At 37.4% G+C, this 13,588-nt stretch overlaps 1 protein-coding gene across 3 annotated transcripts in view; it reads right to left on the bottom strand.

Annotated features, from left to right (window-relative positions):
* Positions 1–13,588, bottom strand: part of ITCH (itchy E3 ubiquitin protein ligase) — a 150,003-nt gene that overhangs the window by 53,295 nt on the left and 83,120 nt on the right. For all 3 annotated transcript variants that reach the window (XM_087853643.1, XM_045806545.2, XM_087853644.1), the window contains exon 7: positions 7,986–8,031. In XM_087853643.1, coding sequence (XP_087709769.1) covers positions 7,986–8,031 — 46 coding nt within the window. The remainder of the gene's footprint in view (positions 1–7,985; positions 8,032–13,588) is intronic.

Here is a 13,588-nt window from a genome sequence, read left to right on the forward strand (position 1 = left end):
GGTCATAATCCTGGGATTGAGCCCCGGGTCAGGCCTCCTGCTCAGTGAGGAGTCTGCTCCTCCCTCTGCCTGCCGCTTCCCCTGCTTGTGCTCTCTTGTGCTCTGCTTCTCAAATAAAATGTTTTAAAAAAATAAAAATAAGAACATTTCTCTTAACTTCTGTGACAGTGCTTTTCTAATCTTTTACTCCCACTTCTAACCATCTCTTCTTCAGTTTGTATTCTTCTTCCCATTCACTAAATATAGGTTCCTATGGTTCTGTTCTTGTCTTCCTTTCCTTTTCCATTAATTTTCCCCTAGAGTCTCAAATTCCATGATTTCAAAGATCATCTCTGAAATGATTCCCAAATCAGAATCGCTCATCTTTGTCTCATTCTCATCCTCTTGTACCAAATTATCAACTGAATGCAGGAGATCCAGAATAACTCTCCAATTCTAAGGCTACTATTCCTCCCATGTTCTGGTTCTACGAGGGGGTACTACTATCTTCCTGGGAAACAACTTTTCCTCTCTCCTGTGCCTCTTGACACTCAGTAAAGTCTCACTTCCACATTCTCTCTACTCTTCCATCACCAGTGCTCCCAGTTCTAACCCTCCTTTTCTCTTACTGGATTACTGTAACAACTTCCTGTTTAGGTCTTCCCACTCTCACCACATAATCCAAACTCTATATAATTACCAAATAAAATAATTTTTCCAATGGAGTTCTGATCACACCAATGCCCCACATTTAAAGATTTTTAGAGACTTTCCTCTCCACAGAAGGATTCCATGAGCCTATATAGGCATACCTCAACATACTGGTTCCAGACCACTACAATAAAGCAAGCATTGAAGTCAAATTTTTTGTTTCTCGGTGCATATATGTTTATACTATACTACAGTCTATTAGGTGCGCAATAGTATTATATCTAAAAAAACAATGTACTTACCTTAAATATAAAAATACTTTGTTGCTAAAAATGCTAACCATCATCCACCCTGAAAGTGATTCAAGTCTTAATCTTTCTGCTGGTGGAGGGTCTTGACTTGATGCTGATAGCTGCTTACAGATCAGGGTGGTGGTTGCTGAAGGTTGGGGTGGCTGTGGCAATTTCTTAAGACAACAATTAAGTTTGCTAAAACAACTGACTCTTCCTTTCACAAAAGATTTCTCTGGACCAAGGCTGTTTGATACCATTTTACCAAAGTAGAACTTCTTTCAAAATTGGAATCAGTCCTCTAAAACTATGCCGCTGTTTTATCAACTAAATTTATGTAATACTCTACATCCTTTGTTGTCATTTCAACAACCTGCACAGGAGCGCAGGAGTAAATCTTTACCAGGAGTAGATTTGATCTCAAAAAACCCCCTTTCTTTACTCATCCATACGAAAAACTCCTCGTCCATTTAAGCTTTATCATGAGATTGCAGCAATTCAGTCACATCTTCAGGCTCCCATTCTAATTCTAGCTCTCTTGCTATTTCTACCACATTTGCAATTACTTCCTCCATTGAAGTCTCAAACCCCTCAATGCATCCATGAAGACTGGAATAAATTTTTTTCAAACTCCTGTTAATGTTGATATTGTGACCTCCCATTAATCTTGTCAGATGTTCTTAATGGCATTTGCATGTTTAATCCTTTCCAGGAGGTTATCAATTTATGTTGCCCAGATACATCAGAGAAATCACTATCCATAGCAGTCATTAAGAAATTCATGAAAAAGGGGCGCCTGGGTGGCACAGAGGTTAAGAGTCTGCCTTCGGCTCAGGGCGTGATCCCGGCGTTATGGGATCGAGCCCCACATCAGGCTCCTCCGCTATGAGCCTGCTTCTTCCTCTCCCACTCCCCTTGCTTGTGTTCCCTCTCTCGCTGGCTGTCTCTATCTCTGTCAAATAAATAAATAAAATCCTTAAAAAAAAAAAAAAAAAGAAATTCATGAAAAAATATATTTCTTGGGGTGCCTGGGTTGCAGAGTAGGTTAAGCATCCGACTCTTGGTTTCGGCTCAGGTTGTGATCTCATGTTTGTGGGATAGAGCCCCCACTGGGCTCCATGCTCGAAATTCTCTCCCCCTCTCTCTTTGCCCCTCCCGCTCGTACACACGCAACTCTCTCTCCCTCTGAAAAAACCGATCTTTAAAAAAGAAAGAGAGAGAGAAAGAGAGAGAGAGAGAGAAAGAAAGAAAGAAAGAAAGAAAGAAAGAAAGAAAGAAAGAAAGATATTTCCTAAATAATAAAACCTAAGAAGTCAAAATTACTCCTAGATCCATGGGCTGCAGAATGGATGCTATTGTTAGCAGGCATGAAAACATTACTCTTGTTGTATATCTCCATTAGAGCTCTTGGGTGACCAGGTGCATTGCCAATGAGCAATAACATTTGCAAGGAATCTTTTTTCTGAGCAGATCTCAACAGTGGGCTTTAAATAGTCAATAAACCTTATAAATAGATGTGCTATCATCCAGGTTCTGTTGTTCTGTTTATAGAGCACAGGCAAAGTAAATTGAGCATAATTCTTAAGGGCCCTAGGATTTTTGGAATGGCCAATGAGCACTGGCTTCAACTTAAAGTCACCAGCTACATTAACCCCTAGCAAGAGAGTCAGCCTGCCCTTTGAAGCTCTGAAGCCAGGCCCTAACTTCTCTCCAGCTGTGAAAGCCTTAGATGGCATCTTCTTCCAATACAAGGCTATTTCATCTATGTTGAAAATCTGTTGTTTAGTGTAGCCACCTTCAAGAATTAGCCAGATTTTCTGGATAACTTCCTGTTTCACCTTGTACTTTTATGATAATGGATATGGCTCCTTTCCTTAAACCTCATGAACCAACCACTACTCACTTCCAACTTTTCTTCTGCAGCTTCCTCAACTCTCTCAGCCTTCATAGAAATTGAAGAGAATTAGGGCCTTGACCTGGATTAAGCTTTGGCTTAAGGGAATGTTGCAGCTGGTGTGATCTGCTATCCAGACTACTAAAACGGTCTCCATATCAACAAAAAGGCCGTTTTGCTTTCTTATTATTTGTGTGTTCACTGAAATAGCACTTTTAATTTCCTTCAAGAACTTTTCCTTTGCACTCACAACTTGGCTAACTATTTGGCACGAGAGGCCTAGCTTTTGGCCTATCTTGGCTTTCAAAATGCCTTCCTCACTAAGCTTAATCATTTCTAGTTTTTGATTTAAAGTGAGAGACATGCAGTTCTTCCTTTCACCTGAGTACTTAGAGGCCACTGTAGGGTCATTAATTGGCCTGTCATAACTCAGGGAATAAGGAGGCCCAAGGAGAGGGAGAGAGACAGGGAAAAGCCTATCGGTTGAGCAGTCAAAACACACACAACATTTATCAGTTAAGTTCACCATCTTATATGGGCACAGTTTGTCATACCCCAAAACAATTACAATACTAAGATCAAAAATCACTAATCACATATCACCACTACAAATAATGAAAAAGTATGAAATAATGCAAGAATTACCAAAATGTGACAGAGACACAAGTGAGTGAATACTGTTAAAAATAATGGTGCTGACAGATTTGTTTGATGCAGGGTTGCCACAAACCTTCAATTTGTGAAAAACAAAATATTTGGAAAGCACAATAAAATGAAGTATGTCTGTATTTACAAACCAAAATCTCCATCTGGCCCCAACCTATGTAACATTAAAAATAACTAACATTTATTGATGGCTAATTATTTATGTGATTAAAAAAAAAAAAAAAAAAGTCCCGGTCGTAGTAAAGCATGACAATCATGAGTCAGGCTCTGAAGGTCAGGCAATCCCAGGTTCAACTGTGCTACCACAACATTAACTCAGGCAAGTTCCTTTCCCTTTCTGAGCCTCAGTTTTCTCATCACGCATAAAAATGATACTTACCAACTTCATAAAAATGTTCAAGATTCACTGAAATGACAGGAAACATGCTCAACATACTGCCTGACATATAAGAGGCAATAAATATTAACTGGTTGATTCTACCCTCAAATTCACCACCTGCCATTTTCCCCTTTCAATTACTCTATTTTTAGCTATTTATGCTGCGACTGAAGATTTCCAACAAAACACCCTGTGTTGTTCCCCATCTCCATAACTGTTTTTCTTCCTTTCACCAGAACTCCTTCCCCTCTCCAATTCCCCAAAGCATGCAAAGCCAAATTATAATTATGCTTTGTCTTAGGCCAAATGCCATTTCTTCCATGAAGTTTTAAACATTTTATATACTGATAAACATTTTTTTAGACCATCATGCATTATTTTCAAACAAAAATTTTTAAAGTTCAACAAAAAAAATAAGATTCAAACTAGTTCTGAAGTAAAAGAGTATGAGATTAAGGTAGAGAGACAGTTCTACAAGGCAGGATTTTTAAGAAACAGACTTCATTACATAACTGAAAAAATTTCCCATAATAGTTTGTTGTAATCTAAGAAATAGCTATATGTCTAACCACAGTAATTCTCAAAGTATATGGCCTGGTCTGACATCAGCATCACCTGGAAACGTGAGAAGCATAAATCTTGAGCCCAAACCTAGATATAGCAAATTGGGTACTGGAGATAAGACACAATCTGTGGCTGAACAAGTCTCCCAAGTGATTCTGATGCACTCTAAAGTTTGAGAAACACGGTCACACTAAAATAGCACTGGTGGTTTATTTCAGTTCCTTTAATAAGTGGATATGAACTAAAACCTGGAATGGATTTTGAAAACCAACATGGAAACCTATACGCTATACAGAATTGTCAGTGTGAACTTACAGCCACCAACTATCCTTTAAAAGGAATTAGCTACAAAGTATGTGCTTTACTATGGCTTTGTTCCTCTGCTCCACAATTTTACAAACCTCTCCTTACCTCATCATACATATATATCTAACTTACACATAAGCTGGGATGTTTATGGACAGGATAAAGAACCCTGGAGAAAGAAGATGCTAATACAATAAGGTCGTAACAGTCAGGAAGGTACTTCTAATAACAAAATCTTGAATACTAGGCACCAATCATCTTGAACTTCATAAAAATGACAGAAGACAACAGTAAGAAACATAAAACATCCAGACATGTTACAGAGAAAAGCAGACTAACAAGACTATAGTCACAGTATACACAGTGCCTGTATTAGGACAAAAAAGTAAAATAACCTCAAGTTGTTTAGTCATTTTCCTAAATGATAACTGGGGCAACAGATTGGAGGGGAGGGGCACAAAGCCCTTGTCCACTGGATACATATATTGCCCTGCTTTTTAGTCTTACAGTTAGGAAGTCCCTAAATAAAAGCAAAGGGGAAAAGCGAGTCATGGCCATGATTATTGTGGAGTAACATTTAAAAACATTTGACAGTTTAAAAAATGCTTTTCAAACCCACGATCTCAGAAGTATGCTCTCTGGAATAAAAGCTAACGCAAAAGAATTCATGCTTAACACAAATGACAGGCTCAAAGATTAGACTGGCAATCTCAGAAACCTAGAAGACACTATTCCTCAGATTATTTATGACAATGATTCACTTGGGAAGATGTAAAGTGTTGATTAAATAAATGGCATGAAGCTAGGACTCTAGGAATGCCTTTGCAAGAAATTTATAGTTGCCTAGAGTAGTTTCATAAAGTATTTTAAGAATGAGATTTGTGGGAGCGCCTGGCTGGCTCAGTTAGTAAAGTACGCGACTTGATCTCAGGGTTGTAAATTTGAACCCCACACCGGGTGCAGAGATTACTTAAAAATTTAAAGGAAAAAAATGACATTTGCAAAAATATAAACAAAATGACTTAACCTTTCAAGGAGCATACAAAATTCTATCACATTCTCACTAATGGAAAAATATGGATTTATTATGCAAAAGAGTTCTCAACTCATGAATGCAAACTGAAATATTAACACATTACTTATTATGTAGAAATTTTCAGGAATTCAACAAACTTCTATTAAACATATAACTAAAAGGACACAAAAGGCTTATGTTGTCTTCCATATAATTTTTCCATGTAATTTTAAAACCTTTTCTATTGCTTTTTAATCACACTGAGCAATAAAAGTAGTTATTATTCAGGGTGCCTGTGTGGCTGAGTTGGTTAAGTGTCCAACTCTTGATTTCAGCTCAGGTCATGATCTCAGGGTTATGAGATCGAGCCCTGCATAGTTGGGCTCCACACTGGGCATGGTGCCTGATTAAAATTTTCTCTCTCCCTCAGCTCCTCCCCCCTTTTTCTCTCTTTAAAAAAAAAAAAGCAGTTATTAATCCCTGAACAAGATGTTACTAGTCCTTAATATTTCACCTCTTTTGAGATTAGTATAAGAAATGAGTCTTTGTCACAGGAGTGACTCTGAAGATAGATCTCTATTAGAAAAAAGACAATAGTTTCATACACTTTAATTTCCCCAAAGACCTGAGTTGTCTTTTTTAACTTTTGTTTTGAAATTTTCCATACATCACAAAAGTAGACAGACTAGTATAACAAACTCCCTATCAACTCAGCTTCAACAACCATCAACACTTTGTTCTACTTTCTCCACCTCTCCTCTCCTGCAGCACTTGGTACTGTAATACCCTCTCTCAGGATATTTTCCCTTATGTTCTGTGATACTGCTTTTCTACTCTCCTCTGACCACAACTTCTGTGGTTCATCATCTTCCTACCCACTGCTTACGCAGTTCAGGAAAAACAAAGAATCCAATGGGATTTTGTAACTCTTTAAGATACATTACTTACTGCTTTAAGACTAGGAGCATTTCCTTTTCTAAGTCTATCTCCCATTATCAGCTTCTAGGATAATCACCAAACACTTAAAACTTAAAGTCGGGGGCACATGGGTGGCTCAGTCTGTTAAGTGGCCAGGCCGACTCAATTTTGGCTCAGTCAGAACCTCAGGGTCCTAGGATGGAGCCCTGCGTCAGGCTCTGTGCTCAGCGAGGAGTCTGCTTAAGATTTTCTCTCTCTCTCAAATAAAAAAAGTCTTTGAAAAATATTTTAAAATGAAAGTTTAAGTCAGTTAACACAACCCAAGACATTCAACATTTTTCAGACCATAGACCTCAAGGCAGAAAGGCACATGAAAGTGCTGAATCTATTGGCACCTGGCTGGCTCAGTCAGAAAAGCATTTGACTCTTGATCATGAGTTTGAGCCCCATGTTGGGTATAGAGATTACTAAAAAAAATAAATAAACTTAAAAAAAAAAGGGCTGGGGCACCTAGGTGGCTCAGTCGGTTAAGTGTCTGCCTTGGGCTCAGGTCATGATCTTGTGGTTCTGGGATCAAGCCCCATATCATCAGGCTCCATAATCAGCAGGGCATCTGCCTTGTCCCTCTTCCTGTGCCCCTCTTCCCACCTCCCACCCACCCACCCCAGCTGGCTCATGCTAGCCCTCTCTCTCAAATAAATAAAATCTTAAAAAAAAAAAAAAATCCTGAATCTAGGGTAATAGTGAACAGCTGGTACAAATCTCTGCTCCCTCTATCAAAGGCCCAAAAGATACCATAGATCATGATGACCTTCTCATATACTCAAAGCCTATATCCCAGCTTTCCTAGAAAAAAAAAGTAACAGTCCAATGATGGCCCTAGGATTCTGAACTCCCTGCTATTGTTAAAAGTACCAATATATTCACTTTCTACAAGCTGAAGGAAGTACTAGCAATTCAGGTATCCCTGGCCTACTCTGGAAAACTGCAGTCAGATGAGCTAGGAACACTGAAACATTCATAAGTATTTCCTTTCTTACCCTGAGTCCTGAATTTTTTTAAAAAGATTTTATTAGTAGTATTTTTTAAGCTAATCTCTACACCCAACATGGGGCTCAAACTCACAACCCTGAGATCAAGAGCTGCATACTCCAGCCACTGAGCCAGCCAGGGGCCCCTGAGCCCTGAGTTTTCTGACCCTCATTTATCCCTTCAGCAGTCTGAACTTTTGTTTTAGTCAAACTAAAATTCTGACTACAATTAATATTCATTCTTCCTTGTCTCTTCTTATATTCTGTGGTAAAGCAACAAGTGAACTCTTACCTTGTTTCATCCTTGGGTCTGGAGCCATCATCATTCTGTGAAGCACCTTTAACATCAATAAAATTTACACAGAAAATGAGATTCAAAAAGTGGTTTTCACCTTCTTCCTAAACATGCAAAGCCTTTTATTAAATCTTGTAGAACATACTATAACTTATGTCAACATATTTAGAAGGAAAATGTGATAAATGTTCACATGATTGAAATCAGAAAAGCTTTACCAAAATGCTGTGCCAATGCTTATTATGTGTAAGAGATATTAGTCAAGATATTATTTTTTTTTAAGATTTTATTTATTTATTTGACAGAGAAAGACAGCCAGCGAGAGAGGGAACACAAGCAGGGGGAGTGGGAGAGGAAGAAGCAGGCTCCCAGCGGAGAAGCCTGATGTGGGGCTCGAACCCAGAACACTGGGATCACGCCCTGAGCTGAAGGCAGACGCTTAACGACTGCGCCACCCAGGCGCCCCCTAGTCAAGATATTATTACTCATGTCCTACTTCTGCCTTTTGAAATATATGTTTGCTTGATTCTAATTCAAATCTAATACTTCAGCCATCTTTTATACTAAAAATACCTCACAAAAAATTCTGATCACCATCAGGATGATGGATAAAACAGATTCTAAAAATAAAAAAACTAGTAACATCTCTCTTATGCAAGGGCCTGGCAAACAACTTCAAGAATAGGAAAGGTAGGGGTGCCTGGGTGGCTCAGCCGTTAAGTGTCTGCCTTCGGCTCAGGTCATGATCCCAGGGTTCTGGGATCAAGCCCAGCATCCGGCTCCCTGCTCAGCAGGAAGGCTGCTTCTCCCTCTCACATTCCCCTTGCTTGTGTTCCCTCTCTTGCTGTCTCTCTCTGTCAAATAAATAAAATCTTAAAAAAAAAAAAAAAAAAGAATAGGAAAGGCACCAAATAATCTCAGTGGCCAATTAATTTCACACTTTCTTCAAATTTTATTCATGGGAAATATTCTGAGGATTCGGTAAGGGCCTGTGCACTATGAAAGTATTAAAGACTAGGCACAGTGATTGCAGCAAAAATAGTAGGCAGGGAAGGAAAAACTATAAAATGCAGAAACAAGAATTCAAGTTTTACAGTCTACATCAATCAATGTAGTTAAAGAACAATAGTCCCTAAATACAGTCATAGTTTTAAACAGTAAAATCATCACTATTATTGCTCCAAAGCATAATTAATGGATTAATTCATTTAAGAAATGCTGAATCACTGCTACACTATATCACCTCAGCAAGGCTGGCAGGTATATCATCTTGCCTAGAAATATTACATTTAAAAAAGTGGGGACATAAAAGGTACAGCATAAGGAAATACAGTCAACAGTATTTTACTAATGTTGTATGGTAATGAAATATCCAGAAAAGACAAATTTTTGGAGACAAAATAGATTAGTGGTTGCCTGGGGTTAGAGGTGAGAACAGAATTTTGTGTAAATAAGTTAAGAGGGATCTTACTAGGGGAATGAAAATGTTCTAATCCTGATTTACAGTAATGGCTGGATCACTCAAATTACTAAAAATCATTAAATTGTAGACTTGCAATGAGTGCATCTTATGAAATATAAAATACTCCTCAATAAAGCTATTAAATATGGTTTTGAAAACATGGTACAATGAAATGCACTTCAGGCTGAAAAGGGCACATTTTTTTTAAATAAGAATTTTACAAGTTTCACAAGAATTATTTTTATACAGAATATTATCCACCTAAAACAGCTGATGAGACAAATGAAATCAGAAAAAGAAATAAAAATATACAGCATTAGTTACTAAAATCAGTCAATTAGTATCGCACTTGTCTCAAAAATTAAGAAAATCATTTGGAATATTCGAATCTACCAATAAGTGCCACTTCTAAACTTCTCCATTTATTACACAGAAGCATAGTATTTAACCACATGGACTCTGAGGCGTATCATAGCTTCATCATGTACTAACTTCATGACCTTCGAAAAGTACACTTGATTATCCTGTGCCTTTTACCTCACATATAAAATGGGGACAATAAGGACATCTACTTCATAGAACAGTTGTGAGGATTAAGCATAAATATTTAGAACAGTGCCCAGCAATAAGCACTCCATAAATATCAGCTATTACTGTTTCTCAAAATTTACATTTCATCAGTAAGTACAGACAAGGGCCATTTTTGTTCAAGCTTTTATTTCACCTCAATACAGAAGTGAAGCCGTAACTATGAAAATGTATGGCATAAATTAAATAGACCTAATCCTGTATTTCCAGAGAATAGTTTTTTTTTAAAAGACACAAAATATCTGACACTTATACAATGAATGTCCAAGAAGGAAACAATGACCATACTTAAAGTTTGCATTTTACAAATGTATTGTTCTTTTAAAGTATTCCCACTTCAAATTTCCTCAAAAATGATATTTCTAAATACACACATTTTACCCACAGGACACTTTGGAAGAAGATCTACAAAGATCTCTTCTATTCAGTGAGCTACTCAAAAGGGCTTTCCTGCCACAAAATAACTAGCTGGTAGATGAAGCAATTTAACACACTGTTCCATTTCCTGGGTGCCTAGCAATCTTTAAAGCAAAACAAATAAACAAGTGAACTGATACCAGAGTAGGAACAGGATGCAGTAAGCAGATATGAAAAAAAAAATTTTTTTTAAAGGGTCATCCTGATGGCTATCACCAGCTCTGAGACGGATCAGAAACAAAGGCTTGGGATACTGTAAAGGAGCTGAAGTGTTCCCAGGTACATAGCACACCCTGTCACTAGCAGAAGCAAAAGAAACTTTCTCTGGGGTAATTAATCCCCAATTTAGGTCCCTAAGATTCCCAAAGACTACAATAAAAAAAAAAACAAAAAAAAACTGGCAATCAAAGAGTAGCAAACACGTAAGAAAACAAGGATCAATGAAGGAGAGACATAAAAACATATCCCCAAAGATTTCTGATATTGGAATTTTCTTTTTTTATATATATACTGGAAGTTTCAAATGGAGAATGTAAAAAAAAAACAACAACCCTGTATCAAAAGAAAATTAACAAGCAAAAAACAAGACAAGCACCAGCAATTCCATTCCTAGGAATATACCCAAGAGAAATGAAAACATGTGCACAAAGTAACTTGCACACAAATGTTTACAGCATCATTATTTATGACTCATTAATAGGCAAAAGGTGGAAAAATAAGTCACATGTACACCAGTGGAAGAAAGGATAAACAAACTGTGGCATATACATGCAATGGAGTATTATTCAGCCACAAAAAAGTACTGATATATGCTTCAACCTGGATAAACCTTGAAAACAATAGGCTAAGAATCCAGGCACAAAAGGTCGCGTACTATATGATTCCTTCTTTATAATATACCCAGGATAGGCAAACCCAGAGACAGAAAGCAGACTAGTGTTTACCAGGTGACTGGGGGCAGGGGAAGAGATGGGGAGTGATTATAAAATGGACAATGGTTTTTTTTTTCTGGGGTGATGAAAAAGTTTTGAAATTAGAGGTGGGAGACACTATCATTATGAATATACTAAATTGTATACTTTATAAGGTTAATTGTATGTTGTGTAAATTTCACCTCAATTAAAAGAATCACAACAAAAAAGTGTCATATTTGAAAAAACAATAAATGCTGTAAAGCTGAAAATGCACATATCAATATGTACCAACAATTCCATTCCCAAGTATATATCCTACATAGACTCTTCAGCCTGTGTACCAGGAGACATATAAATCTATAAATGCAGACATATTCAATCTATGACTGTCCATAATGACAAAAAACTGTAAAGAAACCAAATGTCTTCTGACATAAAAAATGGATAAACTGTGGTATATTCACCTAACAGATTATCATACAGCAATGAAAATAAGTTACAGATACAGTAATATGGATAAATCTTAAAAGGTAAAATCTATTTTCATAGAGCTTAAGAAAATGGGCAAGTAATGTACTGTTTAGGGACATGCGTATGTATTAAAAATTTTTTTTCAGGGACATCTGGCTGGCTCACTCGGATTACTTAAAAATAATAAAAAAATCTTAAAAAAATTTTTAAGTAAGGAAGTGATAAATTCAAAATTCAGAGTAGTGATTATCTGTAGGCGAAAGATAAGGAATGCTACAGGGAGGAAAATACAGGTGGATGCAATGTTGTTAATGTTCTAATTTCTAAGCTGGGTGGTAGGGTAGTTCATGTGTGCCAATTCTATTATGCTGGTTTATATATTACACATAATAAATATAAGAATATGTTATATATGAGATATATATTTTATATATATGCTATATACGAGAATGTAAGTCAAAGTGCTTTGTAAATTATAAAAATGGGTGAAAGATACAGCAAAATATTACTCTAAACCAACAATGATCATATTATAGCCTTAATACTTGGATTTTTTGAGGGCGCGTGGGTGGAGCAGATGGTTAAACACCTGCCTTTGGCTCAGGTCATGATCCCAGGGTCCTGGGATCAAGCCTCGCATGGGGCTCCCTGCTCAGTGGGGAGCCTGCGTCTCCCTCTCCTTCTACTGCTCCCCCTGCTTGTGCTCTCTGGCTCTCTCTGCCAAATAAATAAATAAAATCTTAAAAAAAAAAAAAAACTTGGATTTTTTGTTTGTTTTGTTTTTCAGGATTTCAAATATTCTATTATAGGAAAAAACTTAGTTGCTGGTTTTATTCATTTGATAAAGAAGTATTTACTAAGCATCTACTTGTGTCAGCCCTAATCTAGACACCGGGAAAACTTCAGGGAAAGAGAGAAAAACAAACCCTATCCTCATGGAGCTCACGTTAAACTAAATATATTAAAGTTACATATAATGCAAAACATAACAGAAGGCAGAAATAGGATAGAAAATAGAATTTTTCTATGGAGAAAAGTGAGTCAGGACTTGATGAAAGGGCTGTCGAAACATTAGACAGATGGCCGGGAAAGACCTTGCAGAGAGGGTGATGTCCAAGAAAATCCTGAAGTGAATCACATGGAATCTGAAGGAAGAGAGCTCAAGCCAACAGAAGGAAACTGTAGTGGCCCTAAAGCAGGAGTGTTCAAGAAAACACAAGGAGAGTGGTGTCACTCAAGAAAACTGCATAAAAGAGTAAGAGATGAAGCCATCAAAGTAGAAGAGCTTTGGATGTGGGGCCACAGAGGCCTTACAGACTTTTAAGACGCTACAGAAAATCACTGGGAGCTTGGGGCAGGCATCTGACAAGGTCTGTCTTATGTTTTCACAAAACTACTTTGGCTGTGCACTTAAAAAAAAAAAAAAAAAGAGCAAGGGAGAACAGGGGTGGTCATCACTCTCCAGCCTTCTTTTCCTGCTCTGTACCCCACAGGGGTAAACTGTAGGACATATATTAACCATTACTGGCTTCTTTGGCTCTGGCTTGCATTGGGTTCAACTATGAGACACAGGGGAGATTGGGAAGAGACTAAGACTTATCTCTTTATTACCCTCTTCTGCTGTTTCAATACTTGGATTTTAAAGTGGAAAGTTTTCTTGGCTTCTTGAGGAGGACAAACTCATTAATATTCTTAGCAAACATAGATAAACAGTCAAAGGTATGTCAAATAAGTTTCCCTCCATAAAA

Source organism: Ursus americanus, chromosome 22 (genome assembly GCF_024610735.1).
Source record: "Ursus americanus isolate L20-20 chromosome 22, mUrsAme1.1.p, whole genome shotgun sequence".
NCBI classification, from domain to species: Eukaryota; Metazoa; Chordata; class Mammalia; order Carnivora; family Ursidae; genus Ursus; species Ursus americanus.